Genomic DNA, 24,567 nt, shown 5'->3' on the forward strand with positions numbered 1-24,567 from the left:
GGGATATGCAAAAATATTCAGATTGGCGTCAACTGTGGTACCCAAACTTCGAGGACTTCGCCAAAGCCGAGAACTCCGTTGGGGATCACAACAATACCGTGACTAACGTGACTGTGCAGCTGGGAGCGACCGCATACCTGCATTGCCACGTCCGCAGCACCAACGACCGAACACTCGCAGGAGCCGAGGTAACAACTTTGCCGTTCACATCATAAATCATCACTTAATTCGATTACTAAATACTTCCTAGTCCACATATACTCTCGCACACAACCATACACATACATCATCTACACCTAGTGGATGCAAGTCCTTCTCCCTGCAGGAATAGCAAACTTTAACTGACATCAATTCCTCGTTAGAAATTAATTAAAGCTCTGCACTTAGCGGAGGGTGAAAAGCAACGGGCGGACGAGCTTTCGTTATAAACTCATCGCCGAACTCGTGATTTTCCATGAGAATTTCTAATGCTAACTGACTCATCATCGAAGCACTTAAAGCTTCCATCAAAAATTCACTCATTTACAAAATCTTCGATATTTACAAGACAAAAAGTCTCTACGTTTACGAAAATTCAGCGTTCCTGGAATTAACAAAATACTTGTGAGAAATATACGTAATTCATATAACAGTTCAAATATTAACAAGAAGAAAAAAATATTTTACATTTATGAAAATTGATCAGAAAGTTACTAGAATAATAAAAATAATTGAGAGAAATATACGGAATACATTTACAAGACGAAAAAAGGTTTTATATTTACGAAAGTTGATGAGAAAGTAAGAAAGTTACATAATTCATAAAATAGTTTAATTTTTATAGTTAAATATGTTTAATTTTTTACTAGGATCATTATACTATTTTTTTTTCTAATTATTTCTAAATTTTTACAGTTCAATATGTTGAATTCGATTTTATGTTCAAGTTATTATCCTTGGAAATAAAATTGTTGGAAATAAACTAAAATTGGATACAATTATGAAACGATAGTAGCAGATGGGAGATGCACGTCCGTCGAGCTATCACGAAACTGAAACTCTGCTTTCGTCCTTTAAAAATTGTATACAGAAACATGAAACTTTTTAAACATTAAAAACTTTGTCTCCGTTTTAATATTGAAACAATGCTCGTGGCGACACGTGTCGACCCTCGCCTCGCCTCGTACGATGTATTATTTGTCGTGTGTATTTGTGTCTGCGGCTGTGTATGGCAATAAAAGTAAAAACGTAGGGCTCCTTAGGAAACATAAAGCAATATATTTACAATTTCGATATAAATTTTTGAAACGGCACTAAATAACATCTGGCCTCTCTCCAGTGTGTGGTGTTTCGTGGATTGCAGTTGGAAAAAGGAAGAAATAAGGACCGCAGCAGCAGCAGTGTGTGGTAGGGTTGTACAACAGCCAACTGAGCAGAATAACATTAGCGTTCGTATCGAATTTCTTCTTCGGGTTTGCTCGAGAGGGAGCTTTTATGATTTACAGCTTTCGATACCTTCTCTTCTCCTCTTCTCCCTAGTCGCAATTCTTATTTTTTTTTTGTACATTGCTCTTTCACATACACACAGCTGAAATGGAGCTACAAACCCTTTTTCATCCCCCAATTTGTACACGGTCAGAATCTTAACTACAGCCGCATTAGTTACATGCGTGATACACGACGATTCGTCTTTGATAATTGTTGGAGAAAAAGTGTTATTTTGCACGTTATAAATCTTACATTTCTTTCTTTATTTTTAACAATTTCATATTGGCCTTCGATTACAATCTCCAACATAATTATAATACTTAATAAGTAATATTTCATGTTACGATCATGAAACAATTCTGATCATGTTGATATAAAATTTAGTTCGACTTGTAGCAAGGATCAGTTTCCAATTTGATTTCAATCTTTCACATAATTATATAATGCATATTTACATAATATTTCTTGTTTATTATAGTATCATCTTTATTCATATAAAATGTATCTTTACTTGTTATAATGATTATGCATTGTTGATCAATCTGTTACCATTGATTAAGTAGATGCTAATTGCTCTCTCCTAACAGACTGCTACAATTTACAATGTCTTGTATGTTGCATATGAATAAACCATGATTTAACACGCAGCTTGTCGAAAGCTACTCGCATATAAAATTAATTACATAATAGCATATCAATTATCCAGTGTTATATACATAACTAATATATATATCTCTATTCCTTGAATGATGGATGTGGATTAACGATAACAAATAGATGCGAAATTAATTTTAAAAAGTAAATGAATTATGTTGATTACAAATAAATAGCCAAGTAACTTGTCAAGTGTATTTATACCAATAAATATGTTTGAACCAAATAATTGGTAAAAAATCAGTGTAGAAACATTGTATATTTCATACTTGGAACTCTATACTTGCCAAGTTTATTTATAACGTCTATAGGAATTTATCAATTAGTAGAAGTGAAAATACTTGCTTACATAGTAACTTGACCAATTAGTTTGAAAGTATTACAGTGATTTTACATTTAATTTTAAAAAGTAAATGAATTATGTTGATGTCAAGTAAAAACTGTGTACGCTCCAATATTTCTGAAACAAAATCAGTGTAAAAAAATTGTATATTTCATACATCGAACTCTATACTTGCCAAGCATATATAGAAGTAACTTTATACTTTCCAAGTATTTTGTCCTAATTTCAAAATACAAAAATTAAAAAAATATTTTAATGATGATTTTACTAAAACAAGAATACGAATATAGAATTATCGATCCAACAGAAATATAGTTGATGTTTGATTTTAATTGCATGTGGAAATTAAGAACTGTGCAATAAATCTGGTATGAATATATCGAGAGAATGAGAGGAGGAATACAATGAAAAAAAAAACTTTTCTCCTATTCAATCGAAATCCAAAGGATAATAGTGTATGGAATATATAGATATATATAAAAAAAAATATGCCAACAGTGCAATATGCATAATAAACACATCCACTTGGACTCTGGGCCATTAAAAAGAATAGATGCGAAAGCGATTTCAGTGTACTATATAATAGAGGAATCCTGTGTGAACGTGCCTGCCAGTAATAAAAATGCTGGATGAGGAGCGCCCGAGCAATAAAAGTTGTTTTGATCAGCAGCACTTCAAAAACATATCATAAACCCATGCAGCAGTCCTTTAACCCATACTTTCATTCACCTATTTATCCATATACACACTCTCCGTTTGTTTTTTATTTGCAATAATTTTCATAGCGTTCATAGGTCATTCAAAGTTTAAACAAAGAACGCTTTGTTTTGTTGAATGCTTCAGTAAAACTGGTGTATTTATTAAAAAAATGAGTATTTGTTAGTAATTTGAATACCAAATACATAAAAAAAAATCACTGTTTACTTCATGTAACAATCTTTTACTAAAGAGAAAGAAATACGTTTAAAAAAAATCTATTCAATTTAATAATTTTTATTTAACTTAGAAAATACTTTCATTCTTCAGGAGTAGTACGAAATACATTTTGACAGCTCTGATCCTTATTATATAATGTAGCGGTGTTGCGTTAATCTGTCACATAATGTCAAAACTATTACCTGTTGAAATGAATTCTTAGCAATTGGGCAGCTGTGCAACTATAAGTATGTTGGTTTGCCAAATGACAGCTGTCACCTTATATCAAACTGGTGAAAGATTCTTAAGAATAGGAATACAAATAAATATGTTGGGTCGCGAAATGACAGCTGTCACCTTATGTCAAAACTAAGAACTGGTGAAATACTTTTAGCAATTGGGTCGCTGTACAACTACAAACAAATATGTTGGATCGCGCGGCAAAAGTATTTCTGTATTTAGAAATTACTGTTAATAGTGTACATATTTAATAGAACTTCTAACTAAATCAATAATGTCATTACTATAGTAACATGTTATAAAAATGAAGTAGAAACAGATTTTATAAATATTTAGTTGGTGTTTTCATATTTTGTTTTTAATTTTTTAAGAGTTCTACCAAATATAGTTTCTAGATCGATACTACATTTTTAGAAAGTATACACTCAATTTACATAATAATAATTTATTGGCCAAAGATTAATACATAGGAAGAAGATAAAAAAAAGTACAATTTATACATAGATAAATTTTAACATATAATAAAAATATATATCAATAGGCTGGCCAAAGGGCTATCGACCGAGGTCTTTCCGCCCGGGAACATACACTTTATTATAAAATAATATCAGTATTATAATAATAATATACAAATGAACAACAGAAGAATAAGGAAAAAATATAGAGTTGTAGTGTCTTTATTATTAATCGAAGGATGAAGGGTGGAAGGGAGTAGTTGTAAGGTGTTATTTGGATTTTGGGGGAGTTCTGAATAACCGTGGAGGACATAAGGTTAGTAATTCGGAGATGATTTCTGGAGAAGGATCTGGATTTTGGGAAATGAAGGAGAGAAGACTGGAGTTAACAATGGTTCCAGGGAACCCAATCAATTTCTATATTTTGGTATATATTTGAAAAACTTTGTAAGGTATATATTATATTATGTATTAGTAGTAATTTGATAAATAGTGGATGAGTTGTGCTGAGATCTTGGTATTAAGTTAAGACTAATTCGTGATTCGCGTGCGTAAATTAAGCGTGCGCGATTAAGATCAAATGATCGCGGCAATTGCCGCCATTTTGGAGAGGTTCACGCCTGAACTGGCGCAAAGTAATGTAGCAGTAAGTAAATAGCAAAGGAAAACGTGGGTGGAGGTTATGCATAATGCATTCGCGCTGTGCTCGGGAGTATTAGAAACGATTTCCCTTGTTGGGATTATGCCATGGCAAGATTAATATTATACCTTTGGATCGGTGCACCTTCAGGCATATTAGGGGTTGCACGATATCGATTTATTAACCCGAAAGAAAAACCGTTGGAAAAAAAAATCTAAAGATCTAATGAAGTTTGTTGAAGCTAAATACGATTTGCGAGAGAGGGCGGTTTTCTAAGCGCTAGATAATCAGGTTCGATACCTGCTCTAGCTCATACTACATTAGATAAACGTATCCACCGGAGGGATGAATTATTACGTAACGCGCAACTACTTTAACTTGATACAAATTTCGGTCCCTTGAAAGCCTCAGCGTCGGCCGAAACGAGGAGGTGAAGGAGAAGAAGAGAAAAAAAAAGTATAAGGAAAGGGAGGAGGAACCGAAACAACTGAGACCTGTTATATTTCATGCATGAAAAAGCTTTCCGGCGTGATTTAGGGTTTAGCGAAATTCCTGCTAAAGGACCTCGGAATAGAGTTATAGTCTGCTACAAGTTCACTGAACAATATATCCTGATATGCTTACAACACCACCGCCAATAGTAAAAAAAAGTAAGCGAAGGTCGTGCCCATATTTCTTGCAATATACCCTTACCTATTTCAGAAACGTAAGCAATTTTACGTAATGCACGCAAAGTGTATATTATACTTAACATTAAATTAGGTCAATCGACGTAAAGCTGCCAATACATGGTTTCCGACATGGATTTGACAACTGTTGCAAATCATTTTAATAGGTGTACCAACTGTATATTACATAATTTCCTTAAACACTTGTAGTTGGTAGTTATGAAGATATCAGTGACATCTGTCAACCTCATTTGTCATTTAATAAATGTGCGTTTTATACTTTAAAAACAAAATTCGTGCTATTCAAAAACGTGTTATTTTTTAAAATCAAATAACACGGTTTTGATCCATAAATGAATGAACATTCTACAAGACTTTAGTAATGCTATTAAGAATTTTGAATAACCCGTGCAATTGAAGTACCATATTATTGTACGTGTTATTCAAGACTGTAAGAAAACGTCTCAATTTATTTTGTTTTGTATGATATACGTTATATTACATAACTTTTCTTATTTATCAAATATGATATATAAAGTAAGTTTACAAATTATAAAATCGTTAAACTGAATTTGTATATCATAAAATATATAAAAAAAAACAACCCTTAAGTTACATAAATAACTACGTCTTTCATTTATGTCTGTGTAAAATGTAAGTAATAACAATTCAGGACTTGTCTTTTTGTGCTCAACGAAGAAATGTTAAGGAAACACATATTACGAAACCCTCTTAAATTTTTGGGGAATCCTTTTGCCGGAGGCTTTAACTTCAAGTTAAATAGCTGGATCAGATGCTTCCAAGCTTCCGAAATCTCCAGCTCTCGTGGGCATCGGCGGTCTTAGAAATGAGGTCACCACACATACACACACCAAAAAAATAAAACAAGAAGCTCTGAAGAAAATTGCAAGTAGTTTTATATAGACTTACCAGACTCAAACTAAAATTAACATTTAATTATTACTTCAAATTTATATTTTTTATTAAAAAATCGTTAACTTTTTGTCTATTGTATTGTTTTCAAATATGGCCTTAAAAATATCTGTAAATATTACTAAAGAAATTAAATGTTTTCATTCTTCAAAAAACTACAATTTACCAAAGATCTTAACACTTAATTAAACATCAATATTTTTTCAATAAATTAATTCTAATTATTGTTATATTTATTGTATGAAAAGCCCGTATTTTTCGGACCATAATAAAATTTGTGGAACGAGTTTTAGAAAATTATATTTGGAACATGAAATGCAAAAAAGATGCGTATAGTCCCAAAAAGAAAAACGGTAATTTGAAACATGTAAATAATTTAATACGGTTAATAATATAGCAGTTATTAATGCTAAAATTTGATGTGAATTATATTTATGAAAGGCAATTTGTTGCAGTGTGTATGTGTTAAATAGATAGCGTGGCATTATTAATGTGTACTAAATATAACCGAGTTTCACGCCATTCACTTTCGTGCTGATATACATTCAGCTAAATATTTGCGTGCAAAATGGTGAATGACACCAAGTTATAGCGAGAGATAAGTAGACCAACGCAGACACCACTATTAATTGTGAAACTCATTCTCTCCATTGATATCTGATTCATTCCATCAACTCATTCATAATTCACAATACACAACAACAATTCTATACTTTACTATACTTTTTTTAAATATACAGTGGAACCTCGCTTAACGAACATAATCCGTTCTAAAATTTCTGAAATTTTTACTCGTATAGTGAAACAATTTTCCCCATGTAATATTCGTTCCATTTTGATGTCATTTTTCTTACAATTTATTTTTCTCGTTTAGCGAAATGATCGTAATGCGAGGTGCTCGTTAAGCGAAGTTCCACTGTATAATATTTATAACTTTAAAAGCATACAAAAAAATATTGAATTGTCACTAAGAACATTTTAAAATACTAACAAATTTCATTTTTATTTCGATTTAATTTTTTTACTCAAATACTTAATAAATTATTAATTAATCAATGAAAGAACTGCAGTATCAACAAATAACAAATTAGTTTACAATATTTTGAGAGTTTGTTAAAAAATCAACAAGAAATTATACTCCTCGGGGCAACAGACTAATAGGAATGTGTAAATATTTAAACATCGGAAAGAAAATTTTGTTATGAATAAATTTGCTGTAAACACGCAGTAATTAAAACGAGTATATGTTTTTAACGCTGTTATTATTTTATCCTTCCGACTGCTTCATGAATTAATCCCACTATGATCGGTGATTTCCATAAAAGGCAGCAGTAGTTCGCATAATAAATATGTAATTATTTAAATGAGCCATCCCTTACATTTGCAAACAACCCTCCACAAAAACGAGTGTTAAATATCAATTTTAATTGAATGCAAAAAAAAGGATGTTTCCTTGTTTTTCTGTGCGTAGCGTTAATTAAATTAAGGATTTTTAAATCGCGCATGACTCAATATGATCGGTGAATAAGGTTTATCAGTTTTTAAAACCTCCTTTTTGAAAATCGTTTCTTTTTGAGGAAATTTCAGTAATTGGAAAACCGTGTTTTGAGATTACATTTAAAATATAAAAATTAATGAATTATTTCAATTATTTACTTAGTTTTGACACCAAATCGTTAAATTAGTTCTACAAAATCCACAGAACTACAAAGACGTCTAGGTTATTTCTTTCACTAGCTTCAAATAGTGAGATCATTAAGTTTTTTGAACAAATATTATCTAGAAATAATCAAATCATTTCATTAATATGACTTTGACGTGCTTCAACCTAATAAAAAGGAACTTTTAGTATTAGAAGGTACACAGAGAAGAACGAATAATTTAGTTGATTAAACCCATGCAAGTGAGTTTCTTATCTATAAAGAAAAAGAAAAGTATACGTGTGAGCAATATAAAATAAGTTGTGCAAATCGTTTTTCTCTATTTTTGTGAAAATTCGAAAACCGGTTTTGTAGAATAGATGAGATTCAAAAACCGGTATTAAAAAAGTATAAATCCTATTGGTGACCCAAGAATAAAGCAGCCGTTCGTTCCGATTATTTATTTTTGTCGATTTTTTATCATTTCGTCCTATTCGTAATTAAAAAAATAAATGTAGGGGGTTGGAATCCGCGTTGATAATTCCGGTGATGGAGATTGATCACGCGGCGCGCCCTTGAATTGGATCGAATTTTTCATTTTCGGGTAAATACACTAAGGGATGGAATTCGCGTTTTAATAAAAAATATACGAATGAAATATTCAGACCCGAATAAATCAACGAATTTTTCCTTTTTTCATATGCACGTAATCTTTTTATTTTCGCAAATTCTTTCAACATTTATCTGTGTGTGTGTGTTTTTCCATGGTGCGTGTCGAATATTACTTCTATATTTTATAACAATTCGTTTAAACGCCTGGAGGGACATTTTTAACCCACGGGACGCGAAAAATTCCCATCCTCCCCCACACCATACTCCAATTCTTCTTCGGATAGTGGATGATCTGTCACAGGCAACGGGCATCCCCGAATTGTTCCAGGTATAAATTTTTCCTTCTGCTAAAACAATACCGTTTTGCAGGACTGCAATTAATCATCCCTCTATATCTCATTTTGCGTCCAATTTTTTTTGTTTTAAACTTTTGTTTAAATAAAAATAATATATATTAAAAAGAAAAGAAAGGACTATAGGATGGGAGCCAACTGTAACGAGAATGGGCGACGACGTGGGGAGATCTCCGAACAAATTTGGGTCCCGTATTAAAATATAATTTCCCTTGCGGCTGCTGCTACATGTCTTTAAGAAATAAGCGGGTTATATAATGCTGGCTATGTTTCCTCTCCTTTAATACGTTCCCAGATCCGACCCATCCTCTCTAACAAAAGAAAAAAATGAAAAGAATCTATTTTAATCTGCATAAAAATGTAATTTTATAGGTTGACTCTGTAATGTCAGGGAATTTTCTGAAGATGAGGATAATTGTTTGAAAGTTTCAACTCTCTTGATAGAAAGAATGCAGTTTTAATAAATACATTTCCATGGGGATTCACGTTTGATATATTAATGAATTTATAACTTTCAATAATTATAGTAATAATTGTATAGTGAATGAGTAACTTACAAAATTCCATAGAAAATTTGGTATGTAATTTTGGTAAAATTATAAAATTTTATATAAAATTTCTCTTTGCTCATTTGAATCATTATAACAATAAGTTTGAAGTTTCATTTAAAGAATTATAATTTGAAGGTTTATTGCAACATTTTTTTTTGATGATTGTAATAATAAGTACGAATATACACTATCACTTTTTTATATAAAATCGAACAAAGCTAAGAATTTTTGATCATTAAAAATGTAATAAATTCCTGAAATGTCATAAAATGATATAAGATTAAGATTATCTGAATCTTTTTTATATTTATGTAGTAAAGTGTAAAATTTCATTTTAAATTTAAAATCATAAAAATGACTTAAAAACATGTACAATTTCCAGATTTTTTTTATAGTAAACCTTAACAGACTGTTAATTGTGTAATTTTGATTATGGCTCATAATGTTTAATTTTTCAATAAATACGTGAAGATTAATTAATTTTAATTAATGATTATACAATAGCAATAATGTATATAAATTATGCGGAAATTGATAATTTAACTAATGATGGTCTCTAATGAATTGTAATTAATTATTCTATTAAAATAATTCCAATCAATGTGAAATACAACAATTTGAATAATTATTAAACAAATAATTGTATAAAACTTATGTAAATAAAAATGAAATATAATAGGTAATAGAAAAAATATAAATAGTAATTTAAAATATCAAGAAGTGATTTAAAGTTTGTTGTAAATATATTATTCACTAATAATTCATTCAAAAATTGCATTTAATTCATGTTTTTCTATTTGAAGTTATGAAAAGTTGTAACAACTAGATAATTCCTGAAGAAATAAAATAATTCAAATAATATAAGGTAATTAATTAATTAATTATTTAATGGGTCACGAAATGACAGCTGTCACTGTCACTGTCACTACGTCAATGGAAGGATAATTATAAATTATAAACAATTAGGAAACAGTACAACTTCAAATTAATATGTCAATTAAATATGTGAAACAGGTTAAGAAACGCTTATGTACATAAATGAAGAAATAAATTAAAAAAATATGTTTCTTACTATTCCAATGTATTTGTGACAGCTGTCACAACTATAATTTGAAGCAATAAACAATTAGGTTGCAATGCAACTTTAATCAAATGTGTTGTGGATGGATAAAAAATAAATGAAAAATATTATAATCTTAGTATTCCAATATAATCGTTGAAGAAGTAAAAGAAAAAAATGTGTATGACATCACTGTGGATAAGGGCCTCTCTGATTTTTCCCAAAGAATTAATCTTCCTGCTTCAGTTTAGGACGATATTTACGGGCTAAGAAATAAAGCTGTCGCAAGCAATAACTGGCCCACTGAGCTCCCTATTTTTTTCTACGTCTTCTTCATCCTACTCTTCTCGACCACCCCACAACATCACTCTATCTCACTCCTGAAAAAAAAAACCTTAGGAATGCCGATGCACATCCTCTCGCTCCAACTCATTTCATCCGGATGGTTCTGATCCTCAGTTATTTGTGCGAGGGCGGTCGAGTATGAGCGGAGGACGGTCCTAATCTTTGGTTTCCGCGGATGGTATCGAAGGATGCGCCGGAAGGAAGACCCGCAGGATTCAATTTATTCGCAGAAAACTAGCATACATCAAAGATGAAACACACAACGAAAAATAAAATGAGAAGAAATATATATATATATGAAAGAAGTCGAAAGACCCGTATATTTGCGAGACACTTGACACACTTCACTTCCGTTCGACTTTTGCCCAAATTGAAATTACAATCAAACTTTTAAAACAACTTTATTTCCAGCTGAAACTAGAACTTCATTTACTTCCCTCTTTCTCTTCCGATCCCAACGTCTATCTCAATCCATTTTCTGTTTGCTCTTATTCGCTTCTTTTTTTTTTCTTTACCGGATTCGGTTCTTCCGCGATTTTTCCAATTAGTTTGCCATCACGGTCTCTCAGGGGATGGACGGGTGTCCCGGGGAGAGGGATGAAACGTTAACGTTCTACTGGGCAAATAATATAAAAAAAAAAGTAATCCGAAGAGATTAAAAGTGCGGCAGGTACTTTATGCATTTCGAGAGTGTCCGATTTTCGTGGTTGATGCTGAGCGTGTTTTTTTTTGTGTGTGTTTGTGTGCGGAAAGGGGATGGTTGTAAGGCAGGAAGCGGAGGGTTCGGAAACGCGACAGGGATGAAATCAATACTGTCACACGGGGTTGTAGCAACTGTGCGTGGCGACCCGCATATAGACAACAATAGAGGCGGTGGCAACCTGCAAACACCATCAGTCCATCTAGTTAATGCTACAGGAGAAAATACACAGGATAGGTACAGATACAAAATGTGAACTGAAGCACTGCAAGAAGTTAAATCCATATATCACACATTTCACATACTTTATTTCCTGTATGCATCTGTATACATTTCGTATCGAAAATTGAAGTTGACACATTGAAATCCATTTGATTGCTTTTCAAATTACGACAAAACTTCAGAAATTTATTTGTTTTACACATAAATAAATTTATAAATCAGCGTTTCTCAACCTATGAGTCGCGACTTAAAATTGGGTTACGTTGTTTTTTAATGATATCTGTCACCTTGCGTCAAAGAGAAGAATTGGTAAAATACTCTTAGCAATTGGGTCGCAGTATAACTATAAACAAATATGTTGGGTCCCGAAATGACAGCTGTCACTATGTGTCAAAGGAAAGAACTGGTGAAATACTTTTAGCAATTGGATGAAAGTATAACTGCAAATATGTTGGATCCCAAAATGACAGCAGTCACTTTATATCAATGAGAGGAACTTATGAAATACTCTTAGCAATTGGGTCACAGTATAATTATAAACAAATATGTTGTGTCCCGAAATGACAGCAGTCACTTTATATCAATGAGAGGAACTTATGAAATACTCTTAGCAATTGGGTCACAGTATAACTATAAACAAATATGTTGCGTCCCGAAATGACAGCTGTCACTATTTGTCAAAGGAAGAAACTGGTGAAATACTTTTAGCAATTGGATCGAAGTATAACTAAAACAAATATGTTGATCCCAAAATGACAGCTGTCACCTTTGTATAATGAGAGGAACTGATGAAATAAACAAATATGTTGGGTCCGAAATGACAGCTGTCACTTTGTGTCAAAGACGACGATATTGTGTAATACTACATTTGATCGCCAAATGACAGCTGTCACCTTGTATCAAAACGAGGATTTGGTGAAACACTTTTAGCAATTAGTTTGCGAAATATGACAGCTGTCACATTATGTCAAAGCGAGAAATAGTTATAACAATTGGGTTACAGTTCATGATCAAACAAATATGTTGGATCACGTGGTAAAGAGGTTGAGTATAACTACAAACAAATATGTTGGATCCCAAAATGACAGCTGTCACTTTGTATCAATGAGAGGAACTGATGAAATAAACAAATATGTTGGGTCCCGAAATGACAGCTGTCACCTTGTGTAACAGCGAAGAGTTGGTGAAATACTTTTAGCAATTAGGTCGCTGTGTAAATATCAACAAATATGTTAGGTCACGAAATGACAGCTGTCACTTTGTATCAATGAGAGGAACTGATGAAATAAACAAATATGTTGGGTCCCGAAATGACAGCTGTCACTATGTGTCAAAAGAAGAAACTGGTGAAATACTTTTATCAATTGGATCGAAGTATAACTACAAACAAATATGTTGGATCCCAAAATGAATGACAGCTGTCACTTTGTATCAAAGCAAATGGAGAGAAAGAGTAAGCTTGAAATGACAGCTGTCACTTTGTATCAATGAGAGGAACTGATGAAATAAACAAATATGTTGGGTCCCGAAATGACAGCTGTCACTATGTGTCAAAGGAAGAAACTGGTGAAATACTTTTAGCAATTGGATCGAAGTATAACTAAAACAAATATGTTAGATCCCAAAATGACAGCTGTCACCTTGTATGAATGAGAGGAACTGATCAAATACAAATGACAGCTGTCACTTTGTATCAAAGCGAGAAACTTAGGTTGATGTAAAAAGTAGTTTTAAGTCTTGAAGAAGTAGATTCCACCTTGTGTCAAAGACAAGGAATTGGTGATATATACTCTTAGCAATTGGTCCCGAAATGACAGCTGTCACTATGTGTCAAAGGAAGAAACTGGTGAAATACTTTTAGCAATTGGATCGAAGTATAACTACAAACAAATATGTTAGATCCCAAAATTGTCTTAATACTCTCAGCAATTGAGTCGCAGTACAATAGCAAACAATTATGTTGGGTTATGAGATGACAGCAATTGGATCGAAGTATAACTAAAAACAAATATGTTAGATCCCAAAATGACAGCTGTCACCTTGTATGAATGAGAGGAACTGATCAAATACTCTTAGCAATTGGACAACTGTCATCTTTTGTTAAAGAGAATTTTGAGGAATAATTTTATGTACTGATTTTTTAGAATTTACTAATGAATAAAAGTATACTATATACTAATACTTACATATTATTATATAAAAGTATATAAACATATTTATATTTAAATAACATTTTTGTGTACTAAATAAATGCATACGTAAATTGTTAAATTTATATAATTACTGATTATTTCATCTTTGCAAGGAAATCCAAAAAGTAACATACACGAAACATATCACATAACATTTGCTTAACGTTTGCTTCACAAAGTTTCATAACAACATCACTCTAGCCCTCAAGGAAGAACACGTCCTGACGATTCTGCATCCACGAACCAAAACATATTTATGCAGAGAAATTGAATTAATTGTTTCATTAAAACTTGCACTAGCGTTACGCAAATTATAGCGCAAAGCCACCGTTTACTTTGTGAATTATGTGTGTTCGATTCTGAAAGGCTTTGATCAAGATTTAATCTGCGCCCCAATATTTGCGATGCAAAATGACGTTTGCAGCAATTTCCACCAAATAAAAACGCTTTTCCGTAATTAATTTATGTGTCTAATTCGCGAAATTTACGAATCAAACAAATTGAATAAAATAAAATAAAATAAAATAAATAACGACAAAGTCCCGTTCAAATTAATTAACTAATAATTGCATAAAATGTAACAAACGAGTACGAAATTAACAATAAAATTAAAAACAATTACAATGGTTGAATTTTCGAATGACCATCACTATTCAATTATTCATTTAAACAATGGCCTTTATTTCGTTTTAGGGCCGTGTTTTGAATTCGATTCATAATGGTTTACTGTAAGCAAATATTAATAACGTTTTTAATTATATTTATGACATAAAATCAATCATTTATATTAATTATAATTGAATTGTATCAACAATTTAAATTTAATATCTAGTTACTTTATTTCCACTTATGTTGGTAACTAATTACAGTTATTGTAGTTTGTTGCTATGGATACTATCATAATTACTAAATATGTATTTTGATTATAATAGTAATTGACACGTTTCGGTTGTTAAGGATTTTGTCTAGTTACTATTTACAATTTAAAGTTACTATTTACTTAATTATAGTGGGGATTTTGTAGACCTAAACTTCCTAACTTGCTTAACGAGCAACTCGCATAACGAGTGACGATAAGAAGAGAAGTCCCGGATTGCGTGTCTGCTACATCATAGCATGTGTATTTTTGAATATGTTTCACTATACGAGTAAAAATTCGAAAATTTTGGAACGGATTAAACTCGTTAAGCGAGGTTTCACTCTATTTGGATTATTTCCATGGATCAGAATACATCGTTTAATCCAACATAGACTATAAAATGTACCTTTCTTAGGGTTGAGTTCATTTTGATACGAGTTTATTATTTTTTTTTAATAAAACCAGAAGATTCGTTCCGAATAATAATAAACTATTTTCGGCTGGATGCGCCGGTCTATTCAAAGGTTCACATAATGCCGTCGGCCAAATCCATGTGAGTAAGAGATTTCGCGGATCCGATTTTATTGGCCATAAAAATAAAGTAACAATAAAAAGGATGGTAGCACGCACATCCAGACATGAACTGAGTTACGAGGAAGAGAGGAGAAGAAGATATGGGTATAATTCCAGATAACATTGTCGGCCGGTCTTAAAGTTTAAGATTAAGTCCTAAAAATAACTTACAAACTAGTATTCAATTATTAACAAACAAAGAAAAAAATTAACTTTATTTGATTATAAAGAAAAAATATGTTTTTAAACTTATATCTTAATAACATTTCTTCATTTTATTTTGTAATTATCATAAAAGAACGTAAATAAATTTGATTAAATTGCCAGATAAATTAGATACTTAAAATTAGAGACAAAAAAAATATGCAAAATAATGCTAATTTTCTTTGTAAATAAATTATATATTTTAGCCCAAATTATACTTATAATTTCTATTTTATAATAACATCCAAACTTATTTATTATTATAATAACTTTATTGATTAGGTAATGTTGTAGTTACCACAATGGATTATGTTGTGAATTAGCCCGTCTCGAATTTGTTTGCATGAAATATAGTATATTTTTTTATTATCTGTCTCATTATGATCTTGATCACGAAGGGGTATTATTATACAATACTGTATAGTAATAAGTTTATGTATACACTTTGTGTGAGAGTGAGATTTAAGTGAAGTTCGGTTTCGAGAGAGAAAACGTATGTATTCATTGTAATATTCATTTTCTTTTTTTGCTGTTGTGCTTCGTTAAATTTTGCAGAAACACGCCAATGTAATAATTTAGGTGAAATATGAATGTATTCATTGTATTCTTGATACATAGAAAACAAAAATAATTTATAGAAACAAAGAACAATTTTTATTGAGTTTATTTTTATTCATTTTTTGATTTAAATTAATTGAGTAAAGTATACAGATACAAAAAAAAAGAAAATATGCTAAATTTCTATTCATTTTTTAATAAATTTTCTAGTTTAAATTAGTAGACTAAACTCATTGTTACAAAAATTATAAAATACACCAAATTTGAACTAAATATTTTTCTGATTCGTCTACATATATATATATACAAATTGAAACCTATACATTTGGTTTTAATTAGAGTGTTCAAACATATAATTAGCATCATTGGTTGTAGAGTAATACAACAAAATGTGAAGACTGCTTTTTCGGATGTTAAAAAAACGTTTTATTAACTTTGAGAGCAAATTACAGAAAAATGATACTAGATACAAATATACAGATTCATTCAAATAGAATCCTGAATATTTGGCTTTAATTAGAGTGTTCAATCATATAATTAGCATTATTGGTTGTAGAGTAATTCAACAAAATGTGAAGTCTGCTTTTTCGGATGTTAAAAAAACGTTTTATTAATTTTGAGAGCAAATTACAGAAAAACGGTACTAGATACAAATATACAGATTCATTTAAATTAAATCCTGAATATTTGGCTTTAATTAGAGTGTTCAAACATATAATTAGCATTATTGGATGTAGAGTAATACAACAAAATGTGAAGACTGCTTTTTTGGATGTTAGAAAAACGGTTATTTTAACTTTGAGGGCAAATTACAGAAAAAGCGGTTCTAGATATATATTTGTATCAGATTCATTTGAAATTTGGCTTTAATTAGAGCATTGAAACATAAAATTATCATGTTTATCTGAACTTATGTAATATAAATATTATCAAATTAATAAGTGTATATGTCATATTTTATAGTAGTTGATGTTAAATATAAAAATATGTCTTAAAAGAGTTCTAATTAGACCGAAGGAAAAAATAAGTAAAGCTGAGAAAAAGGAGAGATATGTTGTGCTGTCACGATTGAAACGTAATATCGTGTGCTTCGCTGTGACACACGTTCCTCTAATGTGACGTGGGTCGGTTTTTATTTGACTGTATCCTCCAGTTTCTTCTCACTCACTCTCACTCTTTCACATTTATATTATTTGTCTACTCACTTTCAAGCCTTTTTCTCTCAGCCTTTCCTTCTTTTATTTATTTATTTATTTATTTTTTTCTCTGTTATTTTGCAGCAAATCTCTTGGGTTCGTCGTCGCGACTGGCACATCCTGTCCTCCGGAATGTTCACTTACACCAACGACGAGAGGTTTCAAATTCTGCACGCCGAAGGATCAGATGACTGGACTCTACAGATTAAGTACGTGCAGAAGCGCGACAACGGGACATACGAATGCCAGGTAAAGTGTCCACTTTACATCATCTACTCTGCATTTCTCATTCACTTTAACTATTTGCAAACGCAAACAATTCCTCGTGCTTTCAGTGCAAAAAAAGAGAAAACTGTATTTTTTCCCCACTGCAAAATTTCACAGCGATGAATGGAAATTTATTATTCGTCATTAAACATAATTTACGACTCATTGGATTAGAGTGCCGCGCTCCATATAAATTAAGTTGGAACTTTACTGGCCACTAAACCGTAATTTAATTTAAGCTTTTCGAGCCAGTATTAAGCATTGATTTATATAATCTTAACAGTTTTCTTACAATCTAATTTTCTATACAAATTCAATTAATAAATCTATAATGACCTTCGATTTATTGAATAATTTAATAAATTAATTAAAAAATATTGTATTTAAGAGTTTTCTATACAACTTTATGTAATTACCTTTAATTAATTTATTTAAAAAAAAATGATTAAGATATTTTTCAAATTTTATCAATATTTCTTATACTAATTTGAATTTGAATAATTTCCATATAACTTCATTTATACTCAATAGAAAACTTCGATTTTTCAATTTAACATTCCAAAGAATGTAGTCTTATCTTTTTTTTTAATAAAGCAAACATTGTATCAATACTTCCATAAAACTCTAAATTCATTGCTTTAATCAACTTAACTCGAAGAAAAAAAAGCATAGAAACTGTTCAATATTAATGAATGCGCATTAAGAGAATCGACGCAGACAAATATAAATTGCTGCAGCGCGAAGATTCTTTCCTTTCTGCCATCCCATAAATCCCCCCCATCCCTCTTTCCAAAACTATTAAGTGCTGAGTTATGAAGGGTGGAATTTATCTTGATAATATCGCAGTTTAAGTGAAATATTCGAAAAAAAACCCTCCGGATCGATTCTCCACTTCGATTCTCTTTTTCACCCGCTAATGGCGCTTGAATGTTTATTTATGGTTCGCTTATTATTTTTCTACCCTCATTCCAATATCCACCCTCGCAGAAACATCGGACGAATCCTCCTCATCGAGCGACAAAAACAATATTATTGTTTTATTTTATTTTCTCTCTCTTTTCTGTCCATCTCTTTTATTTATTTTGTTCACACTTTGCAGACAAAGCGGAAATAACTCAGTTTGTCTTCATTTCCGACGCATTCTTTTGAGCGCACGTAATTCTCGCTGCATATTTTGTATTTAGTTCTAAGTGAAAGAGAATACTGGAATTCCCAATTACGAGTCGTCGGATTTATCGGAGAAAACCCGGCGCATCCGCCGTAACGTGTAATGCAAATTCGCTTAAATTAGTTTGGAATTGCTTCAAAACTTTTAATCCCAGCAGATGGCTTAAATATGGCTCACAGAAATTCTTCGAGAATTGCATATTTTATTTATATAAAAAAAATAAACAACACAAACATTCACATTTCTCCCATATTCATCAATGAAACATTGTGTATTTTCTGGAATATTTGTATTAATAAAATTATAAAATTTCAACGAATTGTAAATATACACAATTTGTATTTTGCTTACTTTATAACAAAATTGTTTACATCTTTAAATAATTTGTGATTTTTATTTTTTTTTTCAATTTAGAAAAACCATAGTTTTAACAGTAAAAAAATGATTTTCATGTAAATTTTTGTCATATTTGTTTACTAATATTTCTTATATTTCTTTATATGATATTTTTTCTTTTTAATACAATTATAGTAAATTATTTATTCAAGATTTAAATATATTAATAAAATTTGTTCTTTATTTTAACAATTTCTTATTGAAAAAAATGATAAAATTACATTAATATTGCAATAAAATCAACAAATTACATAAATTTTTCTAAAATTCAATTAACTTTTCTACAATTCCAACTATTTATTGCATAAAGGATAAACTAAATAAGATTTAGTCCATTCGGTAATAATTTTCGTTCTGCAATCTGTATCGTTAATCTGCTGATGGTCTGGACGTCGGCCAATAAACTCGAGGGCAAAAGATTCATTTAAGTTGAGTGCAATTCTAAGGACACAGGGGAGACGATACACAACAAGTGGAAATCCGAAAAATTCAATTTCAACATAATTTTAAACGCAAGCGTAATTAACAAAGTACAAACAAAGTTTAAAGATTTGTTTCAATTTGGATTAGGTTTTTTTGTGTAATTTAAATATGAGAGCATCAAAGGATTAATTTATTGTATTAAAGATAATCCTTTTTGGAAATTTGCATATTTTCAAAATGTGTTTCAACCTGTTTTGTAATGAATGAAAAGAAAACTGAAGAAATTAATTTTGTAATTACTTGGATTGTTCATGATTACTAAATAAATGTCCACAATATAACATTTTAGAATATTGGAAACTTTTTATTGCAAATAAAACTAATAAAATATTTAAAAAGTAATAAGACTTACTCTCACGTTTTGAATAAAATTTATGACAATATTAATCAGAAATTTCTTTGTTCTATTTCTTTGTTCTTTCTCTTACTTTGTAATTACTTGAATTATTCAGGATTATGAAAAAAATATGGATTTTTTTCAAAATGTAACATTATCAAATATTCGATATTATTATATTACATATAAAATATTTATTTCAGAAATGATCAAATATTATGGAAATATGGTCAAATTTGAAAGAAAACGTGATTTGACGTGACAAAAATGTAATTTTCTAAGAATGAATTGAATTTGAAATATTTGACTTTGATTAACAAATTCATTAAGTAATTAAGTTATATAATAAATATGCTGTAATTTAGCTGGTATGAACTGTGTTAATTTATAGTAAAATGTAATTTGTTGGTGGTATGTGTATTATGCAATGAGTTTATATAGTTCTGTTAATGGTATAAGGTGTATTCAGTGAAATTCTCCAAATGTGTAGCTACTGGTCTTTGAGAGCTTAAATTACGCTCGACATCCTGCTTAGATGTAATTAAATATAGATCCGGCGCGAGTGAAATAAGTTTCCGTTGCTTTCCAGTAAAATACCAATTGGAATCAATAGTAATTACATGCTCGTTACAACTAATTGTGTTACAGACGTTCAATGCCGACTTGTTTAAGAGACACTAATTGCCAATTATTACTAATCACATTGAAGCCACGCGAGCTCCAATTAAACGCATTGTAAGAGCACAAATCATTACGGACTGCAATTAATAAAACACACATTTGCGAATCGGTCGTTTATTAAATCTACCTCACTCTATGCACGTATGTTAAATATGTTAAACTAAGAGATGATTTCATAAAGATTCTGAGAACGTCTCGCTTTGGATCTTCGCGTTTCATATTTCAGGAAGTTTCATAAATAAGTTTTCGTGCACGACGTCTTTTCTACAAAAGGTTTGCAAACCAATCAAGGATGTAACACTCTTGTACACGTGAGTTGATTACGTTGTATGAGAGACTTAAGGTTTCGACGTGGTTTCAGGAGGTAGAGGATTGATCTCATCCGTGGAAGGCAACGTGAGCCAAAACTGGGAGCTGGGATTATGATATAAACGCACTACGTGTTCCAACGAAAACTTAATTAACGAAACTCCACGGCGGGCGTGGATTCATTTACAACGCAAAGAAAAAAAAAATAATAAAAACGATGATCATTGTTACGTAACAAACGGACGAGCGCGTAATTATAAATTCCGAAAGGATTCTGTGAACTTCTCCTGTTCCTGATTTATATTTTTTTTTTAGAAATATTCAACTTTTTTCTTTATTATTTATTTTTCAATTTTTTTGTAAATTATATTCATTTTATAATGAAGTTTTAAGGACGAATCTTTTCTGAGTTTTGTTTTTTCTTTTCAATATTCAATTTACAATTAATTTCTTTCTTATTAATTTACTTCAATTATGAAACTATCGAAAATATTGATTTATTAATGAAGTTTAACAAAGATTTAACAAAGAAGTTTCTAATTTTTATTGTTTCAAATATTTTTACTCAATACTTCAAATAATATAAGTTTTATAATGAAATTCAAAAATTCTTCCAGATTTTGAATTTTTCAATTTTTTGTTCTTTCTGTCGAAATTATTGATTTATAGTGATATAGTGAACAAGGATTCAATCAACTTTTTTCTTTCTGATTCGAAAAAAAAATGTTCTCAAATACTGTCAGTAATATTGATTTTACAGTGAAGTTTGTACAAAGATTCAATCAACTTTTTTCTTCCTGATTTTTTTCTATTATATTTGTTTATAATGAACTTAATACAAGTAATTTCTTCCTGTTTTTAGAATTTATCTATTTTTGTTTATAAAATTGCAATTTTATAATTAAGATCATTGAGACTACAATTTTCGTATTGTAATGATGTTCATATATGATTATAAACTGTTGGAAAGTTCGGAAACAAAAAACTCAATTATGCAATGTCTGCGAAATGCATTATTCTTTGATTCTCTCTTTGACGATGCGAAATTGAAATCCGTAGCGAGTCGAATCGCTGATTTAAATTATCCTTTATTAAGGCCATGTTGCGTAATCCAATTTAACACTGAAGAGACATTAAATTGCACCGTTTTACTGCGACTATAACAGCGGATTTCCAAAATGGACTCAAAAGTCACAAAGAAAATGTAAAGCCGACATCTCTTTAAAAAAAAATAAGTTTATAATGTAATTATTTCAATTTGTACAATGAATTAATTTTATTTCTCAGTATTAGGTTTAATTATTTTATTGTTTTAACTTGCACAGAGGATTAATTCTACTTTTATAGTAACAGGATTAAATAAAATCTTAAATAAGCTATACTTTCATCAGATTAATTCAAAACTTAAACAGAGAGTACTTTGATCAGGATTAACTCAAAACATCAACAAACTATACTTTGATTAGTTATCAATCAGTAGTGATGTGATTATGGTTTAACCTTTTTGAGCGAACGGCGGATATATTCGCCCTATCCCTTACATATGCTTATGCATGATGAATATAATTAAATTGTTTTAATATGAATTTAGCTTGAATCCAGATTATAAAAATGTAATAACATTTAATGTGCAGAGTATATATGATTTTTTTTATATTATAATAATTTAAATTCAATCTAACTAAAACTCGTATAGTTTGAAAATCCAAGTAAGTTTCGTTCAATTTTGACAATGAATGCGTTCCGCCGTCGGCGAGAAAAGTTGCCACGAGCTTAGAGACTTCGGTATAATTTAATATTGTTTCAACGGTAGGGGAAGTACAGAGTAGTTATCTTGTTAGTTTTATACACTGCTTCGCTGCGGGCATCCATTTAAATAGAAACTAGTATTCCCACAATTTGATTTTATCTCCATCCTAAGTTTCCTTCCACGCTTTAAGCATTTACATACATTCGAGCATTACATATTATATGAAAATTTTATTTGTTATATTATAAAACAAACAAAAAGATAAAAAAATATAAAAATGTTTATTTTAAATTATTGAAAACCATGTATTTTGATACCAAATCACACACTTGTCAAGTGTAGCCTGTATCTATTGGTTACTATGACGTTAGATGACAGCTGGCTATTAAAAGGTTAGGTTACAGCTGGTTACTATAACATTAGTTGACAGCTGTCATTGCATAATATTTATAGCTGTCACTTAACGTTATAGTAACCCATAGATACAGACTACACCTGACATATATTTAACTCAGAAAACACATATTCATGGAAGTAGTTTTAAATCATGAATAACTTTAACACAAATTAAATAAAGTAAAATTCAATAATAATATCACATATATTAGATAAGTGTATTGTAGTAAAAAAATATTTTTTTAGTAAAATTGAAAATTTATTAAAATATTCATGATGTTGGCTTCTCTGTAAAAATTTAAACTAAACAATATATTAAAATATTTATATTTTTTTTTGGAACCTATATAAAGTCTACTTTATATTTATATTAAACAGAATATTCTAACAAATAAAATAAGTATACTAAAGAAATTATGACTTACTGTTTTCATTAGATATTATAAGCTATAATTATTGATTTATAATGGTTTTACATATATAAAAGATATGAAGCTACAATTATTAATTATTCGAGTTTTTTTGACATCATTTTTGCATGTGTGAATGCATTTGTATCTGTTTCGGATTGGATTGGTGAAAACATATAATCCCTTTGTACGTCGCGAATGATAAATAATTTCGTGGTAATTCGGCCGGACCTGGGATGGAAATAAAAATGGAAGAGAGGAGAATTTTCGGATGGGAGCGTGTGTTTGTCAGTAATAAATCACGTTCGACGGAAGATGGATTAGTTTTTAATAAAAATTGTTTCGCTCTATGAGAGAGGAAGAGAGAGAATAGATGAAAACTGATGAAAACAAAAGCTCTGTAGTCGTAGGGGTTCAGTAGAGAGAGAAAATCAGCTACTGATGTTGAAAAGCAGCAACCACAACAAAACAAAAATGTTATATAATGGATTTTGTGTATTTCACGAGGGGTTTGAGATCAGAGAAGTTTACCGCAAATGCCGAAAGCAGAAATAATAGAAAATATAATAATATAGGTAAAATTTGTCCACAATATCAAATGTCAAGATTCCATGTCGTCGGAAAACTGTATCGTGATGTATGTGGAATGTTGCGGTCTGATGCATTGAGCATACGTGGAATTCCTCATTGTATAAAGTCTGTACGAACGTTGATATAATTGGTGCATTCTGAACTCGGAAAACTATAGGGTTTTCAAGAATATTATGCAACGATTCCGTATTATTTTACTTTACTAATTTGATTACCTTACAAGTTCTAAAATCTAATCCGCTCCAAAAACAACTTTTTCGATCAGGTTGAAACTGCACCAAATATATCATAACAATTTTAAATTTTCATACATATTGAATAAGAATTTTTTACAACATCACTTTCAAATTTTATTTTTTATTATAATGACATATTATAGAAAATTTAAATTTTGCTTAA

The 24,567-nt window shown here is 30.4% G+C and overlaps 1 protein-coding gene across 1 annotated transcript in view; it reads left to right on the forward strand.

Moving 5' to 3' along the window:
- LOC108558740 (neurotrimin) overlaps positions 1–24,567 on the forward strand; it is a 37,959-nt gene continuing 13,392 nt past the window's right edge. Inside the window, exons 1-2 of the mRNA XM_017915753.1 lie at positions 1–188; positions 17,465–17,629. Coding sequence (XP_017771242.1) covers positions 6–188; positions 17,465–17,629 — 348 coding nt within the window. The 5' untranslated portion in view covers positions 1–5. The remainder of the gene's footprint in view (positions 189–17,464; positions 17,630–24,567) is intronic.

Source organism: Nicrophorus vespilloides, unplaced genomic scaffold (genome assembly GCF_001412225.1).
Source record: "Nicrophorus vespilloides isolate i.1.1-1 unplaced genomic scaffold, Nicve_v1.0, whole genome shotgun sequence".
NCBI lineage: Eukaryota > Metazoa > Arthropoda > Insecta > Coleoptera > Silphidae > Nicrophorus > Nicrophorus vespilloides.